At 44.7% G+C, this 16,241-nt stretch overlaps 1 protein-coding gene across 8 annotated transcripts in view; it reads right to left on the minus strand.

Moving 5' to 3' along the window:
• stau2 (staufen double-stranded RNA binding protein 2) overlaps nucleotides 1-16,241 on the minus strand; it is a 545,941-nt gene that overhangs the window by 431,001 nt on the left and 98,699 nt on the right. For all 8 annotated transcript variants that reach the window (XM_068032038.1, XM_068032036.1, XM_068032040.1 and 5 more), the window contains one exon: nucleotides 13,550-13,680. In XM_068032038.1, the coding sequence (XP_067888139.1) occupies nucleotides 13,550-13,680 (131 nt within the window). The remainder of the gene's footprint in view (nucleotides 1-13,549; nucleotides 13,681-16,241) is intronic.

The following is a 16,241-nucleotide window of genomic DNA, read 5'->3' on the forward strand; positions in this document are numbered from 1 at the left end:
AAACATGAGACCCAGTACTGAACCCTGTGGAACACCACTGGAAACAGCTTCCAGTCACAAAAACACTCGCCAACAATTACCCTTTGTTTCCTACCACTGATTAAATTTAGTATCCAACTTGCTATATTTCCCTGGATCGCATGGGATTTTATTTTTTTAACTAGTCTGCCATGTGGGACCTTGTCAAAAGCCTTGCTAAAATCCATGTAGACCACATCAACTACACTACCTTCATCAATCTTCCTTGTTACTTCTTCAAAAAATTCAATCAAGTTAGTCAGACAAGATCTTCCCTTAACAAATCCATGCTGACTATCCTTGATTAATCTGTGCCTTTCTAAGTGATAGTTTATCCTGTCTCTCAGAATTGATTCCAATAATTTGCCCACTACAGAGGTTAGACTGGCTGGCCTGTAATTATTCAGCCTATCCCCTGCTCACTTTTTAAACAAAGGTATAACGTTAGCAGTCCTCCAATGCGCCAGCACCACCCCTGTATAAATGACGGACACACCTACCGTTATTTCCTCTCTGGCTTCTTTTAACAGCCTGGGGTACATTTCATCTGGCCTTGGTGATTTATCCACTTTCAAGGATGCTAATCGCATTAATACTTCCTCCCTCCCTATGTTTATCACATCCAATACTTCATACCCCTCTTCCTTGACTACAATATCTGCATCGTCCCCCTCTATTGCGAAGACAGTCGCCAAGTATTCATTAAAAACAATACCAGCATCTTCCGCCCCCACACATAGGCTACCTTTTTGGTCTTTTATGGGCCCTATTCTTTCCTTAGTTAACCTCTTACTCCTAATGTATTGATAAAATATCTTTACATTCACCTTGATTTTGCTTGCATGCCTTCCCTTAGCTTTCCTGATTTCCTTTTTGATTTCACCCCTCCACTTTCTATACTTCTCTAGGCTTTCTGTAGTATTGAGTTCTCGGTGTCAGACATAAGCTTTCCTTTTCTGCCTTATCTTACCATGTAAGTTCCTTGACATCCCCGGGGCTCTAGTTTTGGCCATCCCACCCTTTTTCTTTGTGATAACATGTTTACTCCGAACCTCTTGAATCTCTCCTTTGAATATCTTCCACTGCTCTGATATTGATTTACCTTCAAGTAGCTGTTTCCAGTCCACTTTCGCTAAATCACTCCTCAGCTTAATAAAATTGGCCTTACCCCAATTGAGAACTCTAACTCCTGTTTTATCCTTGTCCTTTTCCATAATTATGTTAAAACTGAATGAATTATGATCACTACCACCAAAATGCTGTCTCACTGCCACTCCTTCCACCTGCCCAGCTTCATTTCCTAAAAGTAAGTCTAAAACTGCGCCCTCTCTTGTTGGACTTGCTATATACTGGCCAAAAAGGTTCTCTTGAATGCACCTCAAGAGTTCTGCTCCCTCAATTCCTTTCACACTCAAACTATCTCAATTAATATTGGGGTAGGTAAAATCCCCTACTATTACTGCACTTCTCAGAGATTTGCCTATATATCTGCTCTTCTATCTCCCTCTGACCTTTTGGGGGTCTGTAGTACACTCCCAGGAGTGTGATTGCCTCTTTTTTGTTCCTTAGCTTGATCTATATGGCCTCATTTGATGAACCTTCTAACACATCATCCCTCCTCACAGCTGTAATTGTTTCTTTGACCAAAAATGCCACCCACCTCCTTTCTTATCCCCCTCTCTATTGTATCTGAAAACCCTGTAACCAGGAATGTTGAGCTCCCATTCTTAAGCCATGTTTCTGTAATAGCTATGATATCATGCCACCACCTGTCAATCTGTGCCCTCAGCTCATCTGCTTTATTTGCTATACTCCTTGCATTGAAGTAGATATGATACCCTTGAGCACTGCCAAATGCTTTTTTTTATTTTCTAAACTTTGTTTCCTCTGCCTTCCAGACTCATCCACTAATTTTCTGCCTTCCATTTTCATTTCTGATTTTGTCCCAACTGAGTCTACCCTCAGGTCCCCATCCCCCTGCCAAACTAGTTTAAAACCTCCCCAACAGCACGAGCAAAACATCTCGCTAGGAACTCAGTCCCGGCTCTGTTTATGAAAGGGAAATCATGTTTGACAAATGTATTACAATTCTTTGAGGATGTAACAAGCAGGGTGGATAAAGGGGAACTAGTAGGTGTAGTATATATGGATTTCCAAAAGGCATTCGATAAGGTGCTACATTAAAGGTTCATGGTATTAGGGGTAATATATTAGCATGGATAGAGGATTGGCTAACTAACAGGAAACAAAGGTTCGGGATAAATAGGACATTTTCAGGTTGGCAAACTGTAACTAGTTGAGTGCTACAGGGATCAGTGCTGGGGCCTCAACTACTTACGATCTATATTAATGACTTGGACAAAGGGACTGAGTGTATTGTAGCCAAATTTGCTGATGATACCAAGATAGGTAGGAAAGCAAATTCTGAGGAGGACACAAAGTGTCTCCAAACAGATACCGATAGGTTAAATAAATGGGCAAAAATTTGGCAGGTGGACTATAATGTGGGAAAATGTGAGGTTGTCCACTTTGGCAGGAAGAATAGAAAAGCAGAATATTATTTGCATGGAGAGAGACTGCAGAATGCTGCAGTACAGAGGGATCTGGGTGTCCTTGTACATGAATCACAAAAAGTTAGCATGCAGGTGCAGCAAGAAATTAAGAAGGCAAATGGAATGGTGGCATTTATTGCAAGGGGGATGGAGTATAAAAGTAGGGAAATCTTGACCACACCTAGAGTACTGTATACAGTTATGATCTCCTTACTTAAGGAGGGATATACTTGCATTGAAAGCAGTTCAGAGACGGTTCACTAGGTTGATTCCTGGGATGAAGGGGTTGTCTTGAGAGGATAGGTTGAGCAGATTGGGCCTATACTCACTGGAATTTAGAAGAATGAGAGGTTACCTTATCAAAATATATAAGATTCTGAGGGGGCTCGACAGATTAGATGCTGAGATGTTTCCCCTCGTATGGGAATCTAGAACTAGGGGCCACAGTTTCAAAGTAAGGGGTCTCCCATTTAACACAGAGATGAGGAGGTATTTCTTCTCTCAGAGGGTTGTTAATCTTTGGAATTCTCTTCCCCAGAGAGCAATGGAAGCTGGGTCCATAGAACCAGAGAAAAATTACAGCACAGAAGGAGGTCATTCAGCCCATTGTGTCTGTGCCGGCTGAAAAAACTAAACGCCCAATCTAATCCCACCTTCCAGCATCTGGTCCATAGCCTTGCAGGTTACAGCACTTCAGGTGCAGGTCCAGGTACCTTTTAAAAGAATTGAGGATTTCTGCTTCCACCACCGTTGCTGGCAGTGAATTCCAGACACCCACCAACCTCTGGGTGAAAAAGATTTTCCTCATGTCCTCTCTAATATTTCTACCAATCACCTTAAATCTGAGCCCCCTGGTAATTGACCTCTCTGCTAGGGGAAACAGGTCCTTCCTGTCTACTCTATCTCGGACCTTCATTATTTTGTACACCTCCATTAAGTCACCCCTCAGCCTCCTCTGTTCGAAGGAAAACAACCCAAGCCTATCCAATCTTTCCGCATAGCTGAAACTTTCAAGCCCTGGCAACATTCTGTCCTCTCTCCAGAGCAATTACATCCTTTCCTGTAATGTGGTGACCAGAACTGTAGACAATACTCCAGGGTCACTGAATATATTCAAGACTGAATTAAAGTTGGGACAGCTGTCCCACAGACTAGTCAAGCAACAGCTTGACATAGTCATACTCACCAAACTATACCCTGTCCCAGACACCGCTATCACCATCCCCGGGTATGTCCTGTCCCACCGGTAGGACAGACCCATGAAGTCTCATGGAATCAGGTCAAACATGGGCAAGGAAACCTCCTGCTGATTACCTCCTGCCGCACCACCCCCACCGCCCCCCCCCCCCCCCCCACAGCTGATGAATCAGTACTCCTCCATGTTGAACAGCACCTGAAGGAAGCACTGAGGATGGCAAGGGCACAGAATGTACTCTGGGTGGGGGACTTCAATGTCCATCACCAAGAGTGGCTCGATAGCACCACTATTGACTGCGCTGGCTGAGTTCTAAAGGACATAGCTGCGAGACTGGGTCTGTGGCAGGTGGTGAGGGAACCAACAATAGGGAAAAATATACTTGACCTCGTCCTCACCAATCTGCCTGTCGCAGATGCATCTGTCCATGACAGTATTGGTAGGAGTGACCACCGCACAGTCTTTGTGGAAACAAAGTCCTGTCTTCACATTGAGGATACCCTCCATCGTGTTGTGTGGCACTACCACCGTGCTAAATGGGATAGATTTAGAACAGATCTAGCAATGCAAAACTGGGCATCCATGAGGCGCTGTGGGCCATTAGCAGCAGCAGAATTGGACTCAACCACAATCTGTAACCTCATGGCCCGGCATATCCGCCACTCTACTATTACCATCAAACCGGGGGACCAACCCTGGTTCAATGAAGAGTGCAGGACGGCATGCCAAGAGCAGCAGCAGGCACACCTCAAAATGAGGTGTCAACCTGGTGAAGCTACAACCCAGGAACTTGCATGCAAAACAGTGTAAGCAGTATGCGATAGATAGAACTAAGCAATTCCATAACCAACGGATCAGATCTAAGCTCTGCAATCCTGCCACATCCAGTCGTGAATGATAGTGGACAATTAAACAACTAACTGGAGGAGGTGGCACAGTGGCGCAGTGGTTAGCACCGCAGCCTCACAGCTCCAGGGACCCGGGTTCGATTCCAGGTACTGCCTGTGTGGAGTTTGCAAGTTCTCCCTGTGTCTGCATGGGTTTTCTCCGGGTGCTCCGGTTTCCTCCCACAAGCCAAAAGACTTGCAGGTTGATAGGTAAATTGGCCATTATAAATTGTCACTAGTGTAGGTAGGTGGTAGGGAAATATAGGGACAGGAAGGGATGTTTGGTAGGAATATGGGATTAGTGTAGGATTAGTATAAATGGGTGGTTGATGTTCGGCACAGACTCGGTGGGCCGAAGGGCCTGTTTCAGTGCTGTATCTCTAATCTAAAATCTAATCAAATATCATCAACCTCAATGATGGGGAGAGCCCAGCATATCAGTACAAAAGATAAAGCTGAAGCATTAGCAACAATCTTCAGCCAGAAGTGCCAAGTGGATGATCCATCTCGGCCTCTTCCTGAAGTCCCCAGCATCACAGATGTCAGTCTTCAGCCAATTCGATTCACTCCGCGTGATATCAAGAAACGACTGAAGGCACTGTATACTGCAAAGACTATGGGCCCTGACAACATTCTGGCAATAGTACTGAAGACTTGTGTTCCAGAACTTGCAACACCCCTAGCCAAGCTGTTCCAGACAAGCTACAACACTGGCATCTACCCAGCAATGCGGAAACTTGCCCAGGTATGTCCTGTACACAAAAAGCAGGACAAGTCCAACCTGGCCAATTACCGCCCCATCAATCTACTCTCGATCATCAGTAAAGTGATGGAAAGTGTCGTCGACTGTGCTAGCACTTGCTTAGCAATAACCTGCCCAGTGACGCTCAGTTTGGGTTCCATCAGGGCCCCTCAGCTCCTGACCTCATTACAGCCTTGGTTCAAACATGGACAAAAGAGTTGAACAGAAGAGGTGAGGTGAGAGTGACTGCCTTTGACATCAAGGCAGCATTTGACCGAGTATGGCATCAAGGAGCCCTAGCAAAACTGGAGTCAATGGGAATCGGGGGAAAACTCTCTGCTGATCGGTCATACCTAGCGCATAGGATGATGGGTGTGGTTGCTGGAGGTCAGTCATCCAAGCTCCAGGACATCACTGCAGAAGTTCCTCAAGGTAGTGTTCAAGGCCCAATCATCTTCAGCTGCTTCATCCATGACCTTCCTTCAAATCATAAGGTCAGAAGTGGGGATGTTCGCTGATGATTGCACAATGCTCAGCACCATTCGCAACTCCTCAGATACTGAAGCAGTCCGTATAGAAATGCAGCAAGACCTGGACAATATCCAGACTTGGGCTGATGAGTGCTAAGTAACATTCATGCCACACAAGTGCCAGGCAATGACCATCCCCAATGTTACGACCAGGTGAGAAAGGTTCTAGGGGTCCCTTTTAGCCTTCACCTGGTCTTATTGTAACAGGATTTAATTTTACATTTTGAGCTCCCCCTTGGTGAATCCTTGTTCACCATTTTCCAAATATAAGGCAAAGAAATGAGCATAAACAGGCTTCCTTAAGTTTAAAGAAGAAAAGTGAAATTTATTAAAAACTTAAACTCTAATTCGGTTAACGCCTACGGATACACGCCGCGCCCCACGCTAGCATGCATACACGATACGCACATGCAAATAGAGACAGAAAAGAGCAGAAGAAAAAAATAGAGAGGTTTGGGGCAATTTCAGAAGAATTCTTTGTTACTGTGCCTCGAGCTCACTGTAGTCCTTTTGTAAGTAGTCTTGCTTTTTGTTGGGGCCCAGTATTCTTCTTAAACCTTGTTCACTGCAGGAGACTTTTCTCTCTTGGAGTTCATGTGTCTTCAATGGGTCTTCAGTTCCGTGAGAAAGAGATGGGAGCAGACAGGAGAGAGATGTTCTCGGTCCAGGAGCAAAGAGTTTTCTGAGTTCACATTCTCTCTGGTAAGTTCAAATTCAGAAAACTCCAACAGTCAGTTCGTCATGTGACTAAACTGGTTTGACCACGTCTGTTTTTGTTTTCAGCCATCTTAGCAGTTAACCTGGAATGCTAGCCCCACCACCTTGGCATCTGGTAATCAAAAGTCAGGAGTGTGATGGAATACTCTCCACTTGCCTGGATGGGTGCAGCTCCAACAACACTCAAGAAGATCGACACCATCCAGGACAAAGCAGCCCGCTTGACTGGCACCCCGCCACAAACATTCACTCCCCTCACCACTGACAAACAATGGTAGCCGTGTGTGCCATCTACAAGATGCACTGCAGCAATGCACCAAGGCTCCTTAGACAGCACCATCCAAACCCATGATCTCTGCCACCTAGAAGGACAAGGGCAGCAAATGCATGGGAACACCACCACCTGCAAGTTCCACTCCAAGCCACACACCATCCTGACTTGAAACTATATCGCCGTTCCTTCACTGTCGCTGGGTCAAAATCCTGGAACTCCCTTCCTAACAGCACTGTGGGTGTACCTACCCCACATGGACTGCAGCGGTTCATGAAGGCAGCTCGCCACCACCTTCTCAAGGGCAATTAGGGATGGGCAATAAATGCTGTCCTGCCAGCAAACAGGCTGCCACATTTATCTATAAAAAGTGACTACACATCAGCAACAATTCATTTGCGGTGTCACTCTTTCTGAGGGCATGAAATTCATTGTATAAAAGCTAGTTTGTTCTTTCTTAAAAAGGATCAATTCTCATGTTAAAATAGCAGACAGAAGAATTTGAAACAAACTGCTAAACCTTCATAATATCTCAGCATAATTTCCAGGTAATAATAGTTTGTGAATATTCAGATAAAAATTACTGGAATCATTCAATAAACAAGGTTTACTGCGACACAAATGGGGCAAATGTATATTCTTCAAATTATCAAAATGAATACAATATTGGATAACAGAAAGTCATTCGTTAAGTCCAGGTAAAATCTAGTAAGGCATTTAAATTATTGTCCATATAATTTACTCCTTCTGGATACAGCTACACAGATATAAACAATGTTTAAAAGGAATCCATTGAGGCTTTATTACTTCTGAGTTTGATGCTATCTCCCCCATTACAGACCAATGCAAACCAGTATTTGTATCACAACTTAGGAAGGAGAGGCAGTGCAACGTGTTGAAGGGATTGGGAATACATACATTAAAATAGTTTAACAAAATAAAGTTGACAGGAATCCTTGGGGATAATAAGCCTGGTGAGAGGAAATCTTTCACCAAGTTGATGGAGAGTATTAAAGCCAATTGAAGTTTAATACGACAATATTTAATGATTTCAAGTTGCACACACTGACAACAGCAGGGCCATATTAAATTTGAGAGGCTAATGAGAGCCTCTATTTACTAAATTTACTAAATTTAGTTACAATCAAATTGAATCAGCAAAAATTGTATACAAGTGGTCAGGTTGTCAAAAATTAAATAGTCACAGCTTTTCAGGGGAGGAGAGAAGAATTAATTTAATATTTTCTGTGAATTGATGACAACTAAATTGAACTTAAAGAGGAGGGAAACAAATTGGAAAACACTATAACCATCCAAAGATCTATATTTCCATGACAACGTCAAGCATCTATTCACAAATAATAGTGCATTTAATTTGAGACATTTCAATTCACACAGATATAAGCATACTTTACATTAATGCCCTCATTCATTTTACAAAGCCATCTCGAAGTCAAGATTATTTCATCTTCAATATTCAGTTATTCGACAATGGCATCAAGATCACCATAAACTTTTTTTTTTGCACTGGAGTGCTGACTTGGGTTGCATTAGAGTGCTACAGTGGAAGTTTGGTAACTGAGGATAATTAAGGGTTAATTTTATCTTAAATCTTTTATTTAGCAGAGTAACTTAACAGTTGCTGTTCGGGTTGGAGAAGGTGAGTTTTAGACCAGCTTTAAACAGGGTTCACTCAGGCTCTGCTTGCAGCTGCACCTTGTTAATTAGAGAATTGGCTTAAACCAGTTTTTAGGGATCTAGAGATCAGTCAGTATAAAAGTGAGCCATCTTACAGTGCTGACTTTGTCTGCATTGGAGTGCTGATTTGGGTTGCATCAGAGTGCAACAGTGGAAGTTTGGTAACTGAGGAAATTCGGTAAGGAGGGAGCGAGGAGCTCCTTTCATTTCCTACCTGTCCTCAGAGTGAGGGGAGCTGAGAGTTTCCAAAGAGCACAGCTGACTGGGAGAAGACTCAGAGGGCGGAGTTCTGGACCGGTAAGTATAAAAAACTTACCTCTGGTAAAAAAAAAACTGAAAGTGATGTCACAGGAAAGCTGTGACCTGATTGGCTGGTAGGGAATTTGTACTGAATTTGAAAATAAAACATTGATAAGAATTGATTAAAATCCTAATTAACTAATTAATAAGTAGAGTAACTAAACCAGAGGGAGGAGATTACTGTATTTAGTTAGCATTTAATATTTATAGTAGGAATCTAGCACTAGGGACCATATAGTTATTATAACAATTTAGTAAGGATTTAATAAGTATTTATTTATTTGAAATTAATTTATTAATTAGTGATAGAAATGTCAGTTAGAGGGGTGAAGTGCTTCACCTGTGAGATGTGGGAGGTCCATGACGCTTCCAGCGTTCCGGACGACTACATCTGCAGGAAGTGTACCCAGTTGCAGCTCCTCACCGACCGCATGGATCGGTTGGAGCAGCAACTGGATGCACTTAGGAGCATGTAGGTGGCAGAAAGCGTCATAGACAGGAGTTTTAGAGAAGTGGTTACACCCCAGGTGCAGGCAGATAGATGGGTGACCGCTAGAAGGGGCAGGCAGTCAGTGCAGGAATCCCCTGTGGCTATCCCCCTCTCTAACAAGTATACCATTTGGATACTGTTGGGGGGATGGCCTATCAGGGGAAAACAGCAACAGCCAGAGTAGTGGCACCACGGCTGGCACTGTTGTTCAGCAGGGAGGGACAAAGCGCAGAAGAGCAATAGTTATAGGGGACTCCATAGTCAGGGGCACAGATAGGCGCTTCTGTGGACGTGAAAGAGACTTCAGGATGGTATGTTGCCTCCCTGGTGCCAGGGTCAAGGATGTCTCTGAACGGACAGGGGGCATTCTGAAGGGGGAGGGTGAACAGCCAGACGTTGTGGTACACATCGGTACCAACGACATAGGCAGGAAGAGTGATGAGGTCCTGCAGGGGGAGTTGAGGGAGTTAGGTAGAAAGTTAAATCAGGACCTCTAGGGTTGTAATCTCGGGATTACTCCCTGTGCCACGTGCCAGTGAGGCTAGAAATAGGAAGATAGTGCAGCTAAACAAGTGGCTGAACAGCTGGTGTAGAAGGGAGGGTTTCAGATATCTGGACAATTGGGATCTCTTCAGGGACAGATGGGACCTGTACAAGAAGGACGGGTTGCATCTAAACTGGAGAGGCACAAATATCTTGGCTGCGAGGTTTGCTAGCGTCACTCGGGAGGGTTTAAACTAGTGTGGCAGGGGGGTGGGAGCCAGAGCAGTAGAACAGCAAGTGAAATAAATGAGGGGGAACTAGTAAATAAGGCCAGTAAGACTAAAAGGAAGAGCAGGCAGGAAGATGTTGCGGAGCACAGCGGGACTGGTGGTCTGAAGTGCATTTGTTTCAATGTGAGAAGTATAACAGGTAAGGCAGATGAACTTAGAGCTTGGATTAGAACTTGGAACTATGATGTTGTTGCTATTAGAGACTTGGTTGAGAGAAGGACAGGATTGGCAGCTAAATGTTCCAGGATTTAGAAGCTTCAGGCGGGATAGAGGGGGATGTAAGAGGGGTGGGGGAGTTGCATTACTTGTTAAGGAGAATATCACAGCTGTACTGCGGGAGGACACCTCGGAGGGGTCGTGCAGCGAGGCTGGAGCTCAGGAATAGGAAGGGTGCAGTCACGATGTTGGGGGTTTTCTACAGGCCTCCCAACAGCCAGTGGGAGGTAGAGGAGCAGATATGTAGACAGATTTTCGAAAGATGTAAAGGTAACAGGGTTGTAGTAGTGGGTGATTTTAACTTCCCCTACATTGACTGGGACTCACTTAGTGCTAGGGGCTTGGATGGAGCAAAATTTGTAAGGAGCACCCAGGAGGGCTTCTTGAAACAATATGTAGATAGTCCAACTAGGGATGGGGCCGTACTGGACCTGGTATTGGGGAATGAGCCCGGCCAGGTGGTCGAAGTTTCAGTAAGGGAGCATTTCGGGAACAGTGACCATAATTCCATAAGTTTTAAGGTACTTATTTATTTTTATTTAGAGATACAGCACTGAAACAGGCCCTTCGGCCCACCGAGTCTGTGCCGACCAACAACCACCCATTTATACTAACCCTACAGTAATCCCATATTCCCGATCACCTACCTACACTAAGGGCAATTTAAAACGGCCAATTAACCTGTCAACCAGCAAGTCTTTGGCATGTGGGAGGAAACCGGAGCACCCGGGGAAAACCCACGCAGACACAGGGAGAACTTGCAAACTCCACACAGTCAGTACCCAGAATCGAACCCGGGTCCCTGGAGCTGTGAGGCTGCAGTGCTAACCACTGCGCCACTGTGCCGCCCTTGTGGATAAGGATAAGAGCAGTCCTCGGGTGAAGGTGCTAAATTGGGGGAAGGCTAATTATAACAATATTAGGCAGGAATTGAAGAATTTAGATTGGGGGCAGCTGTTTGAGGGTAAATCAACATCTGACACGTGGGAGTCTTTCAAAAGTCAGTTGATTAGAATCCAGGACCGGCATGTTCCTGTGAGGAAGAAGGATAAGTTTGGCAAGTTTCGGGAACTTGGATAATGCAGGATATGTTGAGCCTAGTCAAAAAGAAAAAGGAAGCATTCGTAAGGGCTGGAAGACTAGGAACAGACGAATCCCTTGAGGAATATAAAGACAGTAGGAAGGAACTTAAGCAAGGAGTCAGGAAGGCTAAAAGGGGTCATGAAAAGTCATTGGCAAACAAGATTAAGGAAAATCCCAAGGCTTTTTATAAAGAGCAAGAGGGTAACCAGGGAAAGGGTTGACCCACTCAAGGACAGAGAAGGGAATCTATGTGTGGAGCCAGAGGAAATGGGCGAGGTACTAAATGAGTACTTTGCATCAGTATTCACCAAAGAGAAGGACTTGTTGGATGATGAGCCTCGGGAAGGGAGTGTAGATAGTCTCAGTCATCTCATTATCAAAAAGGAGGAGGGTGTCTTGCAAAGCATTAAGGTAGATAAGTCCCCAGGGCCTGATGGGATCTACCCCAGAATACTGAGGGAGGCAAGGGAAGAAATTGCTGGGGCCTTGACAGAAATCTTTGTATCCTCATTGGCTACAGGTGAGGTCCCAGAGGACTGGAGAAAAGCCAATGTTGTTCCTTTGTTTAAGAAGGGTAGCAAGGATAATCCAGGAAATTATAGGCCAGTGAGCCTTACGTCAGTGTTAGGGAAATTATTAGAGAGGATTCTTCGGGACAGGATTTACGCCCATTTGGAAACAAATGAACTTATTAGCGAGAGGCAGCATTGTTTTGTGAAGGGGAGGTTGTGTCTCACTAATTTGATTTTTTTTGAGTAAGTGACAAAGATGATTGATGAAGGAAGGGCAGTGAATGTTATCTATATGGACTTCAGTAAAGCCTTTGACAAGGTCCCTCATGGCAGACTGGTACAAAAGGTGAAGTCACACGGGATCAGAGGTGAGCTGGCAAGATGGATACAGAACTGGCTCAGTCAGAGAAGACAGAGGGTAGCAGTGGAAGGGTGCCTTTCTAAATGGAGGGATGTGACGAGTGGTGTTCCGCAGGGTTCTGTGCTGGGACCTTTGCTCTTTGCAGTATATTTCAATGATTTGGAGGAAAATGATTAGTAAGTTTGCGGACGACACAAAGGTTGGTGGAGTTGCGGATAGTGACGAGGATTGTCAGAGGATACAGCAGGATATAGATCGGTTGGAGACTTGGGCGGAGAAATGGCAGATGGAGTTTAATCCGGACAAATGTGAGATAATGCATTTTGGAAGGTCTAATGCAGGTGGGAAGGAGACAGTAAATGGCAGAACCCTTAGGAGTATTGACAGGCAGAGAGATCTGGGCGTAGAGGTCCACAGGTCACAAAGCGGCAACGCAGGTGAATAAGGTAGTCAAGAGGCAATACGGCATGCTTGCCTTCATCGATCAGGGCATAGAGTATAAAAATTGACAAGTCATGCTGCAGCTGTACAGAACTTTAGTTCGGCCACACTTAGAATATTGCGTGCAATTCTGGTCGCCACACGTCCAAAAGGACGTGGAGGCTTTGGAGAGGGTACAGAAGAGGTTTACCAGGATGTTGCCTGGTCTGGAGGGCATTAGCTATGAGGAGAGGTTGGATAAACTCGGATTGTTTTCACTGGAACAATGGAGGTGGAGGGGCGACATGATAGAGGTTTACAAAGTTATGAGTGGCATGGACAGCGTGGATAGTCAGAAGCTTTTTCCCAGGGTCGAAGAGTCAGTTACTAGGGTACATAGGTTTAAGGTGAGAGGGGCAAAGTTAAGAGGGAATGTGTGAGGCAAGTTCTTTACACAGAGGGTGGTGAGTGCCTGGAACTTGCTGCCGGGGGAGATGGTGGAAGCAGGTACGATAGCGATGTTTAAGAGGCATCTTGACAAATACATGAATAGGATGGGAATAGAGGGATACGGTCCCCCGAAGTGCAGAAGGTTTTAGTTTAGGCAGGCATCAAGATCGGCGTAGGCTTGGAGGGCCGAATGGCCTGTTCCTGTGCTGTACTGTTCTTTGGTTCTTTGAAACCCTGGATAGAATGAGTATTACTTTCTAAATAAATATGTGAAGAGAAGTAATGCTGCAAAATTATAATAGCAACTTATATAAAAATTATATTCAACTATTACCTTGGCATGAGCTGGCCCTCTTTCATTCAGAAGCTTGTACTGGGGCTGGATTCTGTTGAAACGGGCTAACTCATTCACCAGGCACATTGGGGTTTTCTCTTTGGGGTTTGCCATGTTATCCTGGAAAGAAACTGCAACCAACACATTTAAGAAAATATACCAGGTAACAATGCCCAGCTTTGGAGAAAATAAATATTCACTTTGCAATTAAAAAATGACTCATACTTCACATACTTATTGCCTTCACAAAACCTTGGTTAGGCCCCATGTAAAATACAGTGTCCCGTTCTGGTCCAGAAAATTACAATAAAAGCTGCAGGATTGTTGTAAAAACTTAACTGGTTCGGTTAATAAACTTCAGGGAAGGTAACCTGCTACCCCAACTTTTTTGGCCTCCAGTTGTACACCATGTTGTTCACTCCTAATTACCCTCAAGGATGGGCAATAAATATTTCTTTGGAAGTGTCAACCGCATCCCAAGAACAAATATTAAAAAAAACTGTATATGTCAGTTAAATGATTTCAATTAACTGTAAATGCTACTACTTAAAAAAAATTAAAAATGCATATTCTCAGTGCTAAACAACAAATCAAAATCCAGGTTATGCAAATAATTTATAATAAAACTAACAAGAATTTTTCCCTCAAAGAATTGTTTCACATGTTGGTTTTAAATCAGATGACATGGTGTCATCTTCTTTGGGTGGAAGGTAGAATTGTGGTAATGTGACTTCTATTAATCCAGACACCCAGACTAATGCTCCAGAGACATCAGTTCAAATTCCACCACAGTAGCTGTGGGAATTTAAAATCCGTTAACTAATAAATTTGTAATTTAAAAAAAGCTAGTCTCAGTAATGATGCTCATGAAACTATTGGATTGTCGTAAAAATCCATCTGGTTCACTAATGTCCTTCAGGAAAGGAAATCTGCTGTGCTGACCCAGTCTGGTGGACATCTGGGGATTTGTGTCAAAATTAGTAGAGCTGCCCCACAGACTAGTCAAGCAACAGCCTGACACAGTCATACTCACCGAATCATACCTTACAATGTCTCCTCCATCACTATCTTGAATATGTCCTGTCCCACCGGCAGGACAGACCCACCAGAGGTGGCGGCACAACGGTGTACTGTTGGCAGGGAGTCCTCAGCATTGACTCTGGACCCCAAGAGGTCTCATGGCATCAAGACAAACATAGCCAAGGAAACCTCCTGCTGATTACCACCTACTGCCCTCCTTCAACTGATGAACCTCCATGTTAAACACCACTTGGAAGAAGCACTGAGGGTAGCAAGGGCACAGAACGTACTCTGGATGTAGGTCTTCAATATCCATCACCAAGAGTGACTTGGTAGCACTACTACTGGCCATGCTGGCTGAGTCCTGAAGGACATATCTGCGAGATTGGGCCTGAGGCACGTGGTAAGAGAACTAACAAGAGGGGAAAACCTCCTTGACTTCGTCCTCACCAATCTAACTGTCACAAAGGCATTTGCCCATGACAATATTGGTTGGAGTAACCACTGCACAGTCCTTGTGGAGGCGAAGTCCTGTCTTCATATTGAGGATATCCCTCATTGTGGTGTGTGGCACGACCACCATGCTAGAGATTCAGAACAGATCCAGGTGCTCTAAATGAGCATCCTTGAGGCACTGTGTGCCATCGGCAGTATCAGAATTATGCACCATAATCTTAATCTCATGGCCCGGCATATACCACACTCTACTTACCATCAAGCCGGGGGACCAATCCTGTTACAACGAGGAGTGTAGGAAAGCATTCCAGGAGCAGCACCAGGCATACCTAAAAGTGAGGTGCCAACCTGGTGAAGCTGCAACACAGGACTACATGCATGCTAAACAGCAGAAGCAGCATGCACAGAGCTAAGCGATCCCACAACCAACTGATCAGATCTAAGCTCTGCAGTCCTGCCACATCCAGTCATGAATGGTGGTGAACAACTAATCAGAGGAGGAGGCTCCACAAAACATCCCCATCCTCAATGATGGTGGAGCCCAGCATGTCAGTGCAAAAGACATGGCCAAAGCATTTGCAACCATCTTCAGTCAGAATTGCCAAATGGTTGATCCTGCTCAGCCTTCTCTTGAGGTACCCAGCATCACAGATACCTGTATTCAGCCAATTCAGTTCACTCCATATGATATTAATAAATGGCTGAACGCACTGGATACAGCAAAGGCTCTGGCAACATCCAGTCTGTGGTGCTTAAGACTTGTTCTCCAGAACTAGCCACACCCCTAGCCAAGCTATTCCAATACATCTACACAACTGGCAGCTACCTGACAGTGTTGCAAATTGCCTAAATACGTCAGAGTCATACAGCACCGAAACGGGCCCTTCGGCCCTTGACCAACAACCACCCATTTATACTAATCCTACATTAATCCCATATTCCCTACCACATCCCCACCGTTCTCCTTCCACCTACCTACACTAGGAGCAATTTACAATGGCCGATTTACCTATCAACCTGAAAGTCTTTGGCTTTGGGAGGAAACCGGAGCACCCGGCAGAAACCCACACGGTCACAGGGAGAACTTGCAAACTCTGCACACGCAGTACCCAGAAACGAACCCAGGTCACTGGAGCCGTGAGGCTGCGGTGCTAACCACTGCGCCGCCCTCTAAAGCGGGGCACAAAAAGCAGGGCAAATCCAATCCAGCAAATTA

The sequence above is a fragment of the Heterodontus francisci genome, chromosome 5 (genome assembly GCF_036365525.1).
Source record: "Heterodontus francisci isolate sHetFra1 chromosome 5, sHetFra1.hap1, whole genome shotgun sequence".
NCBI lineage: Eukaryota > Metazoa > Chordata > Chondrichthyes > Heterodontiformes > Heterodontidae > Heterodontus > Heterodontus francisci.